Below are 14,641 nucleotides of genomic sequence, written 5' to 3'. Positions count from 1 at the left end.
CGTTCAGGGACATGGCCCTGCACCATTACAGGTACTCTGTGTCCCCGTACACACAGGCACAGCACACTCCAGACTTGCTGGGTGTGCTAGTGCGCCGGGGACAGTAAAGGGTTACAGTCACTGCAGCTTTGCTGAGTGACTTTGTGTTTTGGGAACTACCGCGCCGGACGCTCCGGGAGCGGCGGCGCGGCTGGGACTTGTAGTTCGCCGGGGACTGGGCGCCGACCGCGCTTTTACGGCGGCGGCGCTTATAAATCCAGTCCCCGGCTTCTGCGGCCTAGTGCCGCTTCGTTCCCGCCCCCTCCCTGTCACTCAGGGAAGGGGACAGGCGCTGAGCAATCAGCAGCGCCGAGGGCTGGAGCCTTTTTACATGCTCCAGCCCTCTCACTGCACACTGTCGGACGCCGGATTCCCGCTCTGCCTTGGGGGCACGCCCACGGCCCGCCCCTCCTCACATGAGCTGGGGAAGAAGCCGGCAGCCATTACTGCAGTCCGAGCTCGGACTTTCGGCACCAAGGCAGGACGGTGGCGATCATACACCCACTTATAGGCGGGCGGTAAGCGGCACACATAGTGCTGACCACAATATAACTGCAGTGTGTACATGTGTTGTTTTTTACTGCATAGGTCGCTATATGCCCGCTTGGGGAGCGACACATCAGCAGCAGGAAAGCAGGTGTGCTAAGGCACAGGCTTTCTAGGCTGCTTGTATTGCACGACTGAGGTGTTCATTTGTGTTTATGCTTATATGCTATACATTGCACTGTACAGTCGCTAGTCTTAGCTATATTCTCCTGGAATGGCTAGACTACAGCAGCAGAAAACCAAGGGTGCTGGGGCACAGGTTTTTTTCTATGCTGCTTGTATTGCATGGGCTGCAGTGTGCATTTGTACTTGTGCTTGTATGCTATACATAGCACTGTATGGTCACTCTTCTGGGCTATATTCCCCTAGATGACTAGTATACAGCAGCAGAAGAGCAGGGGTGCCAGGGCACAGGCTTCTATGCTGCTTGTATTGCATGGGCTGCAGTGTGCATTTGTACTTGTGCTTGTATGCTATACATTGCACTGTAGGGTCACTCTTCTGGGCTATATTCCCCTAGATGACTAGTCTACAGCAGCAGAAGAGCAGAGGTGCCAGGGCACAGGCTTCCATGCTGCTTGTATTGCATGGGCTGCAGTGTGCATTTGTACTTGTGCTTGTATGCTATACATTGCACTGTATGGTCACTCTTCTGGGCTATATTCCCCTAGATGACCAGTCTACAGCAGCAGAAGAGCTGGGGTGCCAGGGCACAGGCTTCTATGCTGCTTGTATTGCATGTGCTGCAGTGTTCATTTGTACTTGTGCTTGTATGCTATACATTGCACTGTAGGGTCACTCTTCTGGGCTATATTCCCCTAGATGACTAGTATACAGCAGCAGAAGAGCAGGGGTGCCAGGGCACAGGCTTCTATGCTGCTTGTATTGCTTGTGCTGCAGTGGTCTTTTGTACTTTATGCCTGTATGCTATACATTGCAATGTACGGTCACCAATCTTGGCTATATACTTCTAGATAGCTAGTCGGCAGCGGCAAAAAAGCAACACAGATTTCAGTGCTGTTTTTACTACATGGGATGCTGTTCATGACACCGTCCCATTGTGTGCATGCTCCCCTGTAGCACGTCGTCTGCCGGGGTCTCTAGCACTTCGTCTGCCGGGGCTCTACTAGTTGTGGCCAAAGAAACCTCCTGTCAACCCTGTCCATGGACAGGGACGGAGTAGTCATAATATAGAGACTTGCACCCATGGGCAATCTACTTGACCAAAAGGCAGCTCTTCAGGGCTTTGATACTGACATCGCTCTCAATCACCGGGTGGTAACGCCATACGGAATGATCCTATACCGTCCATCAATGGAAGGTTGGATCTTTCTCCCTCAGCTCCCCCAGTGGAGATAGGAGACGAACAGGAGAAGTTCCTTTTCAGTATCTCACGCAGATATTGAGTATTTTTCTGGCCACGCTGACTTCAGAGAAGCAGTCCAGGAACACCACGCTTACCAGATAAGCGTCTTCTCCAAACGTTTTTAGGATACACGTTATCCCTTTTCCCCTGACGTGGTCAGCGCTGGACCCAGGGTCCAAAGGTGGATTCTCCAATCTCCAGGCTTGCATATAGAGCCATAGTTGCACTGGAGATGGGGCTTCACTTAAAGATGCCATTCACAGACAGATGGACTCTGGTTGAAATCTGTCTAGGAGGCTATCGGCGTGTCGGTTGCTCCGGCATCCACAGCCGTATTGGCAACCTAACCTTTTCAGCTGTTCTTGCGCAGCTGACCTTGAGCAGGGACATCTGTACCGCAGAGGCGTCCGTAACCCCGCAATGTCTGCACTGCGACTTACCCTGTTAATACTGTCCTAAAAGTACAGTCGAGGTTTCGGTCCTTCCCAAGCTCCGGCAGGTCCCAATTGTCCTCGTGCAAAAGGGCTACAAAACCTCAGACGGGCTCAGATTCCGGCCGGGCTCAATCTCGCCCAAGGAAGGCAGTCGGAGGAACCGCTACCAAGGCGGTCTCCTCAGGACTCTCAGCTCTCTCTCTCTCTCTCTCTCCGCATCCGCGGTTGATGGCAGACTCCCCCGCCTTTGGCGACATTTAGCTGCCACAGGTCACAGACCGGTGGGTGACGGACATTGTGCTCACGTGCACAGGACAGTGTTCTGTTCTCGTCCTCCGACTCCATTCTTCAGAACGGCCCCACCTCTCCACCGAGCAGATGCCCTGCTGCAGGCGGTGGACGCGCTAAGAGCAGAAGGAGTGGTGATCCCTGTCCCCCCTCAGGAACGAGGGCGAGGGTTTCTACTCCAATCTCTTTGTGGCTCCAAAAATGGACGGTTCCTTCCGTCCTGTTCTGGTCCTGAAACTGCTCAACGAGCATGCGAACGCCAGGCGGTTCCGGATGGGATCCCTCCGATCCGTCATTGCCTCAATGTCTCGAGGAGACTTCCTTGCCTCAACAGACATCAAAGATGCCTATCTCCACGTGCCAATTGCTACGGAGCACCAACGTTTTCTACGTTTGGTGATAGGAGACGAACATCTTCAGTTCGTAGCTCTGCCATTCAGTCTGGCGACAGCCCCACGGGTGTTCACCAAGGTCATGGCAGCAGTGGTAGCAGTCTTGCACTCTCAGGGACACCCGGTGATCCCGTACTTGGACGATCTACTCGTCAAAGCACCCTCCCTCGAGGCATGCCAACGCAGCCTGAATGTTACGCTGGAGACTCTCCAGACTTTCGGGTGGATCATCAATTTGGCAAGGTCAAATCTGTCTCCGACTCAATCACTAACGTATCTCGGCATGGAGTTTCATACTCTATCAGCCATAGTGAAGCTTCCGCTGAACCAGCAGCGTTCACTGCAGACAGAGGTGCAGTCTCTCCTTCAAGGCCAGTCGCACCCCTTAAGGCGCCTCATGCACTTCCTAAGGAAGATGGTGGCAGCCATCGAGGCAGTTCTTTTTGCGCAGTTTCATCTGCGCCAACGGCAATGGGACATTCTCCGCCAATGGGATGGGCAGTCAACCTCCCTGGACGGGAAGTCTCCCTTTCCCTGACGGCCGAGGACTCTCTGCAATAGTGGCTTATTCCCACCTCATTGTCATAGCCCCCATCCTGGGCAGTGGTCACGACAGATACGAGTCTGTCAGGGTGGGGAGCAGTTTGTCTCCGCCACATGGCTCAGGGGACGTGGACTCAGCAGGAGTCCACCCTTCAGATCGATGTTCTGGAAATCGGGGCAGGGTATCTTACCCTATTAGCTTTCCAGAAGTGGCTAGAAAGAGAGCAGATCCGAATCCAGTCGGACATCTCCACAGCGGTGGCATACATCAACCACCAAGGAGGGACACGCAGTCAGCAGCCTTCCAGGAAGTCCGGCGAATCCTCATGTGGGTGGAGGACACAGCATCCACCATATCCGCAGTTCACATCCCGGGCGTAGAAAACTGGGAAGCAGACTTCCTCAGTCGCCAGGGCATGGACGCGGGGGAATGGTCCCTTCACCCGGACGTGTTTCAGGAAATCTGTTGCCGCTGGGGGGCGCCGGACGTCGACCTAATGGCGTCTCGGCACACCAACAAGGTCCCGGCATTTATGGCACGATCACAGAGCTCTGGCGGCAGACGCCTTAGTGCAAGATTGGTCGCAGTTCCGGCTCACATATGTGTTTCCACCTCTGGCACTCTTGCCCAGAGTACTGCGCAAAAATCAGATCCGATTGCAGCCGCGTCATACTCGTCGCACCAGACTGGCCGAGGAGATCGTGGTACCCGGATCTGTGGCATCTCACGGTCGGCCGACCGGGGTCACTACCAGACCGACCAGACTTACTGTCTCAAGGGCCGTTTTCTCCATCGGAATTCTGCGGCCCTGAACCTGACTGTGTGGCCTTTGTGTCCTGGATCCTAGCGTCTTCAGGATTATCCCAAGGGGTCGTTGCCACCATGAGACAGGCTAGGAAGCCCACGTCTGCTAAGATCTACCACAGAACGTGGAAGATTTTCTTAATCTGGTGCTCTACTCAGGGAGTGTCTCCCTGGCCATTTGCATTGCCTACTTTTCTTTCCTTCCTACAATAGGAGTTAGAAAAGGGCTTGTCGCTAGACTCCCTCAAAGGGCAAGTCTCAGCACTATCCGTGTTTTTTCAGAAGCGTCTAGCACGTCTTTCTAAGGTGCGCACGTTCCCGCAGGGGGTTTGTCATATCGTACCCCCGTACAAGCGGCCGTTAGATCCATGGGATCTGAACAGGGTTCTAGTTGCTCTCCAGAAGCCGCCTTTCGAGCCTCTGAAGGAAGTTTCCTTTTCTCGCCTGTCACAGAAGGTGGCGTTTCTCGTTGCGATCACATCGCTTCGGCGAGTGTCTGAGCTGGCAGCTCTGTCATCCAAGGCTCCCTTCCTGGTGTTTTCACCAGGACAAGGTAGTGCTGCGCATCATTCCGGAGTTTCTCCCTAAGGTCGTATCCTCGTTTCATCTTAATCAGGATATCTCCTTACCGTCCTTTTGCACTCATCCGGTTCACCGGTATGAGAATGTTTACGTTTGCTAGATCTGGTGAGAGCACTCAGAATCTACATTTCCCGCACGGCGCCCATACGCCGTTCCGATGCCCTTGTCGCTGGTACGCGCAAGAGGTTGCAGGCTTCTAAAGCCACCCTGGCTCGATGGATCAAAGAACCAATTCTGGAAGCCTACCGTTCTGCAGGGCTTCCGGTTCTCTCAGGGCTGAAAGCCCATTCAACCAGAGCCGTGGGTGCGTCCTGGGCGCTACGACACCAGGCTTCGGCTCAACAGGTGTGCCAGGCAGCTACCTGGTCGAGTCTGCACACTTTCACCAAACATTATCAGGTGCATACCTATGCTTCGGCGGATGCCAGCTTAGGTAGAAGAGTCCTGCAGGCGGCAGTGACATCCCCGTAGGGGAGGGCTGTTTTGCAGCTCTAACATGAGGTATCTCTTTACCCACCCAGGGACAGCTTTTGGACGTCCCAATCGTCTGGGTCTCCCAATAGAGCGCTGAAGAAGAAGGGAATTTTGTTACTTACCGTAAATTCCTTTTCTTCTAGCTCTTATTGGGAGACCCAGCACCCGCCCTGTTGTCCTTCGGGATTTCTTGGTTGTTTGCGGGTACACATGTTGTTCATGTTGAACGGTTTTTCAGTTCTCCGACGTTATTCGGAGTTAATTTGTTTAAACCAGTTATTGGCTTCCTCCTTCTTGCTTTGGCACTAAAACTGGAGAACCCGTGATACCACGGGGGGGTATAGCCAGAAGGGGAGGGGCCTTGCACTTTTTAGTGTAGTGCTTTGTGTGGCCTCCGGAGGGCAGTAGCTATACCCCAATCGTCTGGGTCTCCCAATAAGAGCTAGAAGAAAAGGAATTTACGGTAAGTAACAAAATTCCCTTCTTCTCCCCCAGCCCCTTCTGCAGAGGAGGCAGCGGCACAGCAGGAGAAGTTCCATTTCCTGTATCCCAAGCGTAAATTAAGTGCTTTTTTGGACCACTCTGACTTCAGAGAATCGATCCAGAAACACGACGCTCATCCAGACAAGCGTTTCTCTAAACGTTCTAAGGATACCCGTTATCCTTTTCCCCCTGAGGTGGCCAAACGCTGGACCCAGTGTCCAAAGGTGGATCCCCCAATTTCCAAGCTTGCGGCTAGATCCATAGTCGCAGTAGAGGATGGCGCTTCACTTAAAGATGCCAACGACAGACAGATGGACCTTTGGTTGAAATCTGTCTATGAAGCTATCGGCGCGTCGTTTGCTCCAGCATTCGCGGCCGTGTGGGCACTCCAAGCTATTTCAGCTGGTTTAGCACAGGTGGATGCTTTCATACATCCAGCAGTGCCGCAAGTGGCGTCCCTAACTTCGCAAATGTCTGCGTTTGCGACCTATGCTATCAATGCTGTCCTAGAATCTACGAGCCGTACCGCTATGGCGTCCGCCAATTCTGTGGTTTTGCGCAGAGCCTTGTGGTTAAAGGACTGGAAAGCAGATGCTGGTTCCAAAAAATGCTTAACCAGCTTGCCATTATCTAGAGACAGACTGTTTGGTGAGCCATTGGCTGAAATCATAAAACAGTCCAAGGGTAAGGACTCTTCCTTACCACAGCCCAGAGCAAGTAAACCTCAACAGAAAAAGTGGCAGTCGAGGTTTCGGTCCTTTCGAGGCTCGGGCAAGGCCCAATTCTCCTCGTCCAAAAGGACTCAGAAAGAACAAGGGAGCTCAGATTCCTGGCGGGCTCACTCACGCCCCAGGAAAGCAAATGGAGGAACCGCTTCCAAAGCGGCTACCTCATGACTTTCGGCCTCCTCCCTCCGCATCCTCGGTCGGTGGCAGGCTCTCCCGCTTTTGCGACATTTGGCTGTCACAGGTCAAGGACCGGTGGGTAACAGACATTTTGTCTCGCGGGTACAGAATCGAGTTCAGTTCTCGACCTCCACTTCGGTTCTTCAGAACCTCCCCACACCCCAACCGAGCAGATGCCCTGCTGCAGGCGGTGGACTCTCTAAGAGCAGAAGGAGTCGTGATCCCTGTCCCCCCTCAGGAACGGGGGCGAGGATTTTACTCCAATCTCTTTGTGGTTCCAAAAAAGGACGGCTCCTTCCGTCCTGTTCTGGACCTAAAACTGCTCAACAAGCATGTGAACGCCAGGCGGTTCCGGATGGAATCCCTCCGCTCAGTCATTGCCTCAATGTCTCAAGGAGATTTCATAGCATCAATAGACATCAAAGATGCTTATCTCCACGTGCCGATTGCTACAGAGCACCAACGCTTTCTACGCTTCGTGATAGGAGACGACCATCTTCAGTTCGTAGCTCTGCCATTTGGTCTGGCGACAGCCCCTCGGGTGTTCACCAAGATCATGGCGGCAGTGGTAGCAGTCTTGCACTCTCACGGACATTCTGTGATCCCTTACTTGGACGATCTACTGGTCAAGGCACCCTCTCAAGAGGCATGCCAACTCAGCCTGAATGTTGCACTGGAGACTCTCCAGGCGTTCGGGTGGATCATCAACTTCCCAAAGTCAAATCTGTCACCGACCCAATCACTAACGTATCTTGGCATGGAGTTTCATACTCTCTCAGCGATAGTGAAGCTTCCGCTGGACAAGCAGCGGTCTCTACAGACTGGGGTGCAGGCTCTCCTTCAAAGTCAGTCGCACTCCTTAAGACGCCTCATGCACTTCCTCGGGAAGATGGTGGCGGCAATAGAGGCGGTTCCGTTTGCGCAGTTTCATCTGCGTCCACTTCAATGGGACATTCTCCGCCAATGGGACGGGAAGTCAACATCCCTGGACAGGAAAGTCTCCCTTTCCCAGACGGCCAAAGACTCTCTGCAGTGGTGGCTTCTTCCCACCTCATTATCACAGGGAAGATCCTTCCTACCACCGTCTTGGGCGGTGGTCACGACAGACGCGAGTCTGTCAGGGTGGGGAGCAGTTTTTCTCCACCACAGGGCTCAGGGTACGTGGACTCGGCAGGAGTCCACCCTTCAGATCCATGTTCTGGAAATCAGAGCAGTGTATCTTGCCCTACTAGCCTTCCAGCAGTGGCTGGAAGGAAGGCAGATCCGAATTCAGTCGGACAACTCCACAGCGGTGGCATACATCAACCACCAAGGGGGGACACGCAGTCGGCAAGCCTTCCAGGAAGTCCGGCGGATTCTGATGTGGGTGGAAGCCACAGCCTCCACCATATCCGCAGTTCACATCCCCGGCGTAGAAAACTGGGAAGCAGACTTCCTCAGTCGCCAGGGCATGGACGCGGGGGAATGGTCCCTTCACCCAGACGTGTTTCAGGAAATCTGTCGCCGCTGGGGGGTGCCGGACGTCGACCTAATGGCGTCACGGCACAACAACAAGGTCCCAACCTTCATGGCACGGTCTCGCGATCAAAGAGCGCTGGCGGCAGACGCCCTAGTGCAAGATTGGTCGCAGTTCCGGCTCCCTTATGTGTTTCCACCTCTGGCACTCTTGCCCAGAGTGCTACGCAAGATCAGATCCGATTGCAGCCGCGTCATACTTGTCGCCCCAGACTGGCCGAGGAGGGCGTGGTATCCGGATCTGTGGCAGCTCACGGTCGGCCAACCGTGGGCACTCCCAGACCGACCAGACTTACTGTCCCAAGGGCCGTTTTTCCATCGGAATTCTGCGGCCCTGAACCTGACTGTGTGGCCATTGAGTCCTGGATCCTAGCGTCTTCAGGATTGTCCCAAGGGGTCGTTGCCACCATGAGACAGGCTAGGAAGCCCACGTCCGCTAAGATCTACCACAGAACGTGGAGGATATTCTTATCCTGGTCCTCTGCTCAGGGAGTGTCTCCCTGGCCATTTGCATTGCCTACCTTTCTTTCTTTCCTGCAATCTGGGTTAGAAAAAGGTTTGTCGCTCAGCTCCCTTAAAGGTCAGGTCTCGGCGCTATCCGTCTTTTTTCAGAGGCGTTTGGCACGCCTTCCTAAGGTGCGCACGTTCCTACAGGGGGTTTGCCATATCGTACCCCCGTACAAGCGGCCGTTAGATCCATGGGATCTGAACAGGGTACTAGTTGCCCTCCAGAAGCCGCCCTTCGAGCCTCTGAGGGAGGTTTCACTTTCTAGACTATCACAGAAAGTGGCTTTTCTGGTAGCGATCACATCTCTTCGGAGAGTGTCTGAGCTGGCAGCACTATCATCCAAGGCTCCCTTCCTGGTCTTCCACCAGGACAAGGTTGTGCTGCGCCCCATTCAGGAGTTTCTCCCGAAGGTGGTATCCTCTTTTCATCTTAATCAGGATATCTGTCCTCATGCAGTTCATCGGTATGAGAAAGATTTACATTTGTTAGATCTGGTGAGAGCACTCAGAATCTACATTTCCCGCACGGCGCCCTTGCGCCGTTCGGATGCACTCTTTGTCCTTGTCGCTGGTCAGCGCAAAGGGTCGCAGGCTTCTAAGGCCACCCTGGCTCGATGGATCAAAGAACCAATTATTGAAGCCTACCGTTCTGCTGGGCTTCCGGTTCCATCAGGGCTGAAGGCCCATTCTACCAGAGCCGTGGGTGCATCCTGGGCATTACGACACCAGGCTACGGCTCAACAGGTGTGCCAGGCAGCTACCTGGTCGAGTCTGCACACTTTCACCAAACATTATCAGGTGCATACCTATGCTTCGGCGGACGCCAGCCTAGGTAGAAGAGTCCTGCAGGCGGCAGTTGCCTCCCCGTAGGGGAGGGCTGTCTTGCAGCTCTAACATGAGGTATTTCTTTACCCACCCAGGGACTGCTTTTGGACGTCCCAATCGTCTGGGTCTCCCAATAGAGCGCTGAAGAAGAAGGGAATTTTGTTACTTACCGTAAATTCCTTTTCTTCTAGCTCTTATTGGGAGACCCAGCACCCGCCCTGTTGTCCTTCGGGATTTTTGGTTTGTTTGCGGGTACACAATTTGTTCATGTTGAACGGTTTTCAGTTCTCCGATGTTACTCGGAGAGAATTTGTTTAAACCAGTTATTGGCTTTCCTCCTTCTTGCTTTTGCACTAAAACTGGTGAGCCAGTGATCCCACTGGGGGTGTATAGCCAGAAGGGGAGGGGCCTTACACTTTTTAGTGTAATTGCTTTGTGTGGCCTCCGGAGGCAGTGCTATACACCCAATCGTCTGGGTCTCCCAATAAGAGCTAGAAGAAAAGGAATTTACGGTAAGTAACAAAATTCCCTTCTTTGTCACAGGCTGGTCAGTGAGAGAACAGTGGAAGAAAACATTCTGAAGAAAGCCCAGCAGAAGCGTTTGTTGGGAGACATGGCCATTGAAGGTGGAAACTTCACTACGGCTTACTTCAAACAGGTGAGATTGGAGCCTGCTTTCCCGGGATCCCGGGTCTGTTCTACTTACACTTGGCCACTAGATGTAGAATCTGTTGGCATTTGTCATGGCTTCCTTCTGTTTTCTCTAAATTGTGACCTTGTTCCTATGCGTACTGTAAGAAAGGCTTCAACATTAAGCATCCTCCACTTGGTCTGGAGCTCAGGTTGATGTTGACCAATCTCTATCATTTATTTTAGCAAACAATCAGGGAACTGTTTGATATGGAGGATATATCTCGCAAAGAGGTTGAGGTCCGCAATGCATCTCCAGACCTTAGTACGGAGGAGGGGGCAACATCTCGACAAGCGCATATACTGGAGCAGGTAAGTGCTGCAACCACAGACGGACCCTCGAGTATGTGACCAGAGGCACTGCTGGTTATGAGCAGCCCTATGAGTGAAGAACCCCCTTGATGTCTTCCTGGTGTCCAGGGCAGCAGCTTAGCTCACTGCCCATCGTGTCTTTTGGCTTGTGCAGGCGTTGTGTGGTGCCGAGGATGAGGAGGACACGCTGGCTGCCTCTCTGGTTCGAGCAGAGCAAGTGGCAGATCTTGCAGAGTTTAATGAAAATGTTCCTTTGGAGCCGGAAGAAGAGGAGCAGAGCCGCGCTGAGCAGGAGATATCTGCTTTGGTGGAACAGGTAATACTGGAAATGACGGAATGAAAATGTTGAGTTTGTGATTGAAGTAATGATCGGTAATACATATATTTGTCACCTTTCCCGCACCCCAGCTGACACCCATTGAGAGGTATGCCATGTACTATCTGGAAGCTTCATTGGAGGAAGTCAGTAAAGAGGAGCTGAAACAGGCAGAGGTCAGTGACTGCGACACGTCTCCACTGTACTGACTGGTGGTTACGTCTCCTGAGCTTGACACCAATCTAACATGGTTTCTCCTCATTTCTATCCAGGAACAGGTGGAGGCTGCCCGCAAAGACCTGTTTCTTGCTAAAGATGAGGCAGGACTGATGACAGAAGAGAAATGGGATGAAGAAAACAGAAGAAATCGTAAAGTGAAGACGCCAGTACCCAACAAACCTCCAGAACGTGTTGGGGTTCGCATGAGTGAACGGTTAAGAGGAAGCAGACCAATTGAAAGTTTGGACCACACAGAGAACCTGACCATTCCAGACACTGCACCCCAGTCCCAGGAAGACGAAGTTGTGCCTGAGAGTCTATCCCCCACCCGGAGCAATCAAGACACTCCTGAGCCTAATGCTGCTAGTCCAAGTGCAGAGACCACAGCCACCCAGGTTCTTACAATGAATCCAATCTCCACTGCATTGCCCCCTAATGGTTTCTCTGAAGAGGACAATGTTCCTGAACACAATAAGAAAAATGCTGAGGTCGCTGTGATTGAAAATGTAGCAGATATGGACTGTGCGCCAGGCAGCCCTGTGAGTGCAGCGCCAGGCAGCCCTGTGAGTGCAGCGCCAGGCAGCCCTGTGAGTGCAGCGCCAGGCAGCCCTGTGAGTGCAGCGCCAGGCAGCCCTGTGAGTGCAGCGCCAGGCAGCCCTGTGAGTGCAGCGCCAGGCAGCCCTGTGAGTGCAGCGCAAGGCAGCCCTGTGAGTGCAGCCCCAGGCAGCCCTGTGAGTGCAGCGCCAGGCAGCCCTGTGAGTGCAGCGCCAGGCAGCCCTGTGAGTGCAGCGCCAGGCAGCCCTGTGAGTGCAGCGCCAGGCAGCCCTGTGAGTGCAGCGCCAGGCAGCCCTGTTCCACCACGCAGCCCTGGGAGTGCAGCGCCCAGCAGCCCTGTTCCACCACGCAGCCCTGGGAGTGCAGCGCCCAGCAGCCCTGTTCCACCACGCAGCCCTGGGAGTGCAGCGCCCAGCAGCCCTGTTCCACCACGCAGCCCTGGGAGTGCAGCACCCAGCAGCCCTGTTCCACCACGCAGCCCTGTGAGTGCAGCACCCAGCAGCCCTGTTCCAGCACGCAGCCCTGTGAGTGCAGCACCCAGCAGCCCTGTTCCACCGCGCACACCACGTAGGAAAGTTTATGCAGACTCTGAGATTACACTTGCTGGGGCTACAGAAGACTCACCCACTGCTAAAGTGTTAAGACGGCTACCAGGGCGTCTAGTTACTGTGGTACAAGAATGGCTTCCCGCTTCACGTCGCCAAAATAAAGGGAAGGGATGCCAAATAGAGACAGGAAATGACAGTCAGAATTCCACTACGCCTGGTTCTCATAGCCCTCCCCATGATCGATTATCTGAAGAGATTTCTGAAACAAGCAGCCCTCCACCAAAACGAAAGAGAGGAAGGCCCCCCAAGCCAAGAGGAGACATGTCACCAACCTGTGTCCCTATTGATATGCCCTCTGTGGATTCCTCGACCCACCCGTCTGCAGACCTTGGTACTGCTCAAAGAGACACAATAGACTTGATGACTACTTCTGTGGTCGTCCAGACACCAGGCAGTCCGAATAGGTCCTTTACGGTGAGTTCTGAAATAGAAAATGGATCTCCTATTGAGAAAAGAAAAAGAGGACGACCTCCTAAAAGACGTGCCATCCCTATGTCACACCAAAAACTTGATGCAACACCTTGTGTTGCTTCACTGGCAACCTCTAAATTGTGTGAAGATCCCTCATTTGCTTCCCAACTGTCCCCCAAGAAATGTGAAGATCAAGTGGGAGAGCCTAGCCTCACCTCACCAGTATATCATCACAGAGACTCTACACCCGAGGTCCTAGGTCGAGACACACCTCAAGTCAATTGCTCTTCAGTTTCTGCCCGCAGTAAGTCTGATGGACATGAGTCGTCATTGTTGTCCGGTCAGTCTTCTGATTCCATCATTCCCAGTGTATCTTCCAACATTCCCATGGTGCCAGCTGAGGGTACAAGCAGCAGTGGTGTTGAGGAGCCTATGTCCCCACCAAAGCGGAAACGTGGCCGCCCACCCAAGGTTCGTCCTGTGTTCCAAGTAAACGCCAGTCCTGTGTTACCCATAACTGACAGTTCTCCAGAAAGATCTCCCAGTCCCCAAATGACAAGGACTTCTCTACAAAGAAAATGCAAACCACTTAAGGAAGAACCCCTGGATCCAAGGGAGCAGAACTCCTACCTTGCAGACACTGATGACTCCTCTGAGGAGGAGGTCACTGTGAGTGTCCCTCTGACACGTAGTGCCAGGACTAGACTACAGAGCACAAGCCAGACGTCTCCTGTAGTCTTTCCCAACTCCATTGTATCTTCCAAATCTCCCCGTGGACGTTCTCCACACACTGCTCCTGTCCAGGAAAAACCTCCCACTAAAAGAAGGAAGCCTCAGAGTGTGAGTTCTCCCAGCCCATCTTCCTCCTCTCCCCATGGCAGTTCCAGTGAGAGCAGAAAGCGTCCTTGTCCCCCCGCAGAGCGGGTTCTGCGCAGCTCCCGTACTGCTAACCCTGCTAGTAACACTCGGTCATCGCGTTCCCCTCTCCTTAATTCTTCAAATAGCCACAGAGGCAGAAAGGCCAAAACGTGAGTTACTGCAATTGGATGTGACCAATGTTTTCTTTGGAAAGAGGCCACCTTGACGAATTGAGAAAGGGTCCCCATGTTTGACCCCTGATTTGTTTTGGGAGTGGCCAAATGTTGGCTGTAAAACTGCAGCCCTGGTACTAAGAATCCAAATCTATGCAAGAGGATGGGATGGACTCGATTCATTGCAGGGGATCAGGCACTACGTTCTCTCGGTGTTCTGGGTTGTCAGGCCCTGTAGTATTAGGTGTCATCGGGGCCTGGGCATGTCATGGGCACTCACAGCCTCAAGACTCTGGACTTGTTTCTTCAGAAGTTCTGTATTTCTGTCATGAAAATAAAGTGTTGAGTAAAGTATGCTGTGTGTGAAGAGGCCCCTCTGTCAGGGTGAGCGGCGATGGGATGGCGTCTGTATGTTGCTCGAGAGAATCCAACATGAACTGTATTGTGTTACTATTTTACCAGTCTGCTCTGATTCCTAGAACTAGCAGTGCACATAAAATTCTTTATTTTTGTCTGTTGTATCATTGGAATAAAGTTGTTGGTGTCGCCTTCCTCTCCCTTATGTCCCAGCTGGCTTCTTTGCTCAGACCTGCGTTGGCCTTTCCACTGTGCTTCATTAAGTGACTCTTGATGCCTGTGCTGTACCTCACCGTAGGGCAGTCAGCGCAACATGCAGCTTGTTCTTGGGATGTCTCTGGATTCAGTCCATCTGCAGTGCTTTCTCCCACAAAAGAACATTTTGAAAATCAGACAAAAAAAAATAAAATTAAGATTCCAGAGATTACAGAAGAATTC

At 52.9% G+C, this 14,641-nt stretch overlaps 1 protein-coding gene across 1 annotated transcript in view; it reads left to right on the top strand.

Moving 5' to 3' along the window:
* SRCAP (Snf2 related CREBBP activator protein) overlaps positions 1-14,404 on the top strand; it is a 139,531-nt gene extending 125,127 nt beyond the window's left edge. Inside the window, 5 exon segments of the mRNA XM_075318692.1 lie at positions 10,248-10,362; positions 10,581-10,706; positions 10,861-11,022; positions 11,115-11,198; positions 11,295-14,404. Coding sequence (XP_075174807.1) covers positions 10,248-10,362; positions 10,581-10,706; positions 10,861-11,022; positions 11,115-11,198; positions 11,295-13,847 — 3,040 coding nt within the window. The 3' untranslated portion in view covers positions 13,848-14,404.
* Positions 14,405-14,641: the final 237 nt, after the last annotated feature.

The sequence above is a fragment of the Anomaloglossus baeobatrachus genome, chromosome 7 (assembly GCF_048569485.1).
Source record: "Anomaloglossus baeobatrachus isolate aAnoBae1 chromosome 7, aAnoBae1.hap1, whole genome shotgun sequence".
NCBI classification, from domain to species: Eukaryota; Metazoa; Chordata; class Amphibia; order Anura; family Aromobatidae; genus Anomaloglossus; species Anomaloglossus baeobatrachus.
Note: the sequence above shows the minus strand (reverse complement) of the source record. Positions and strands in the feature narration are given on the sequence as shown.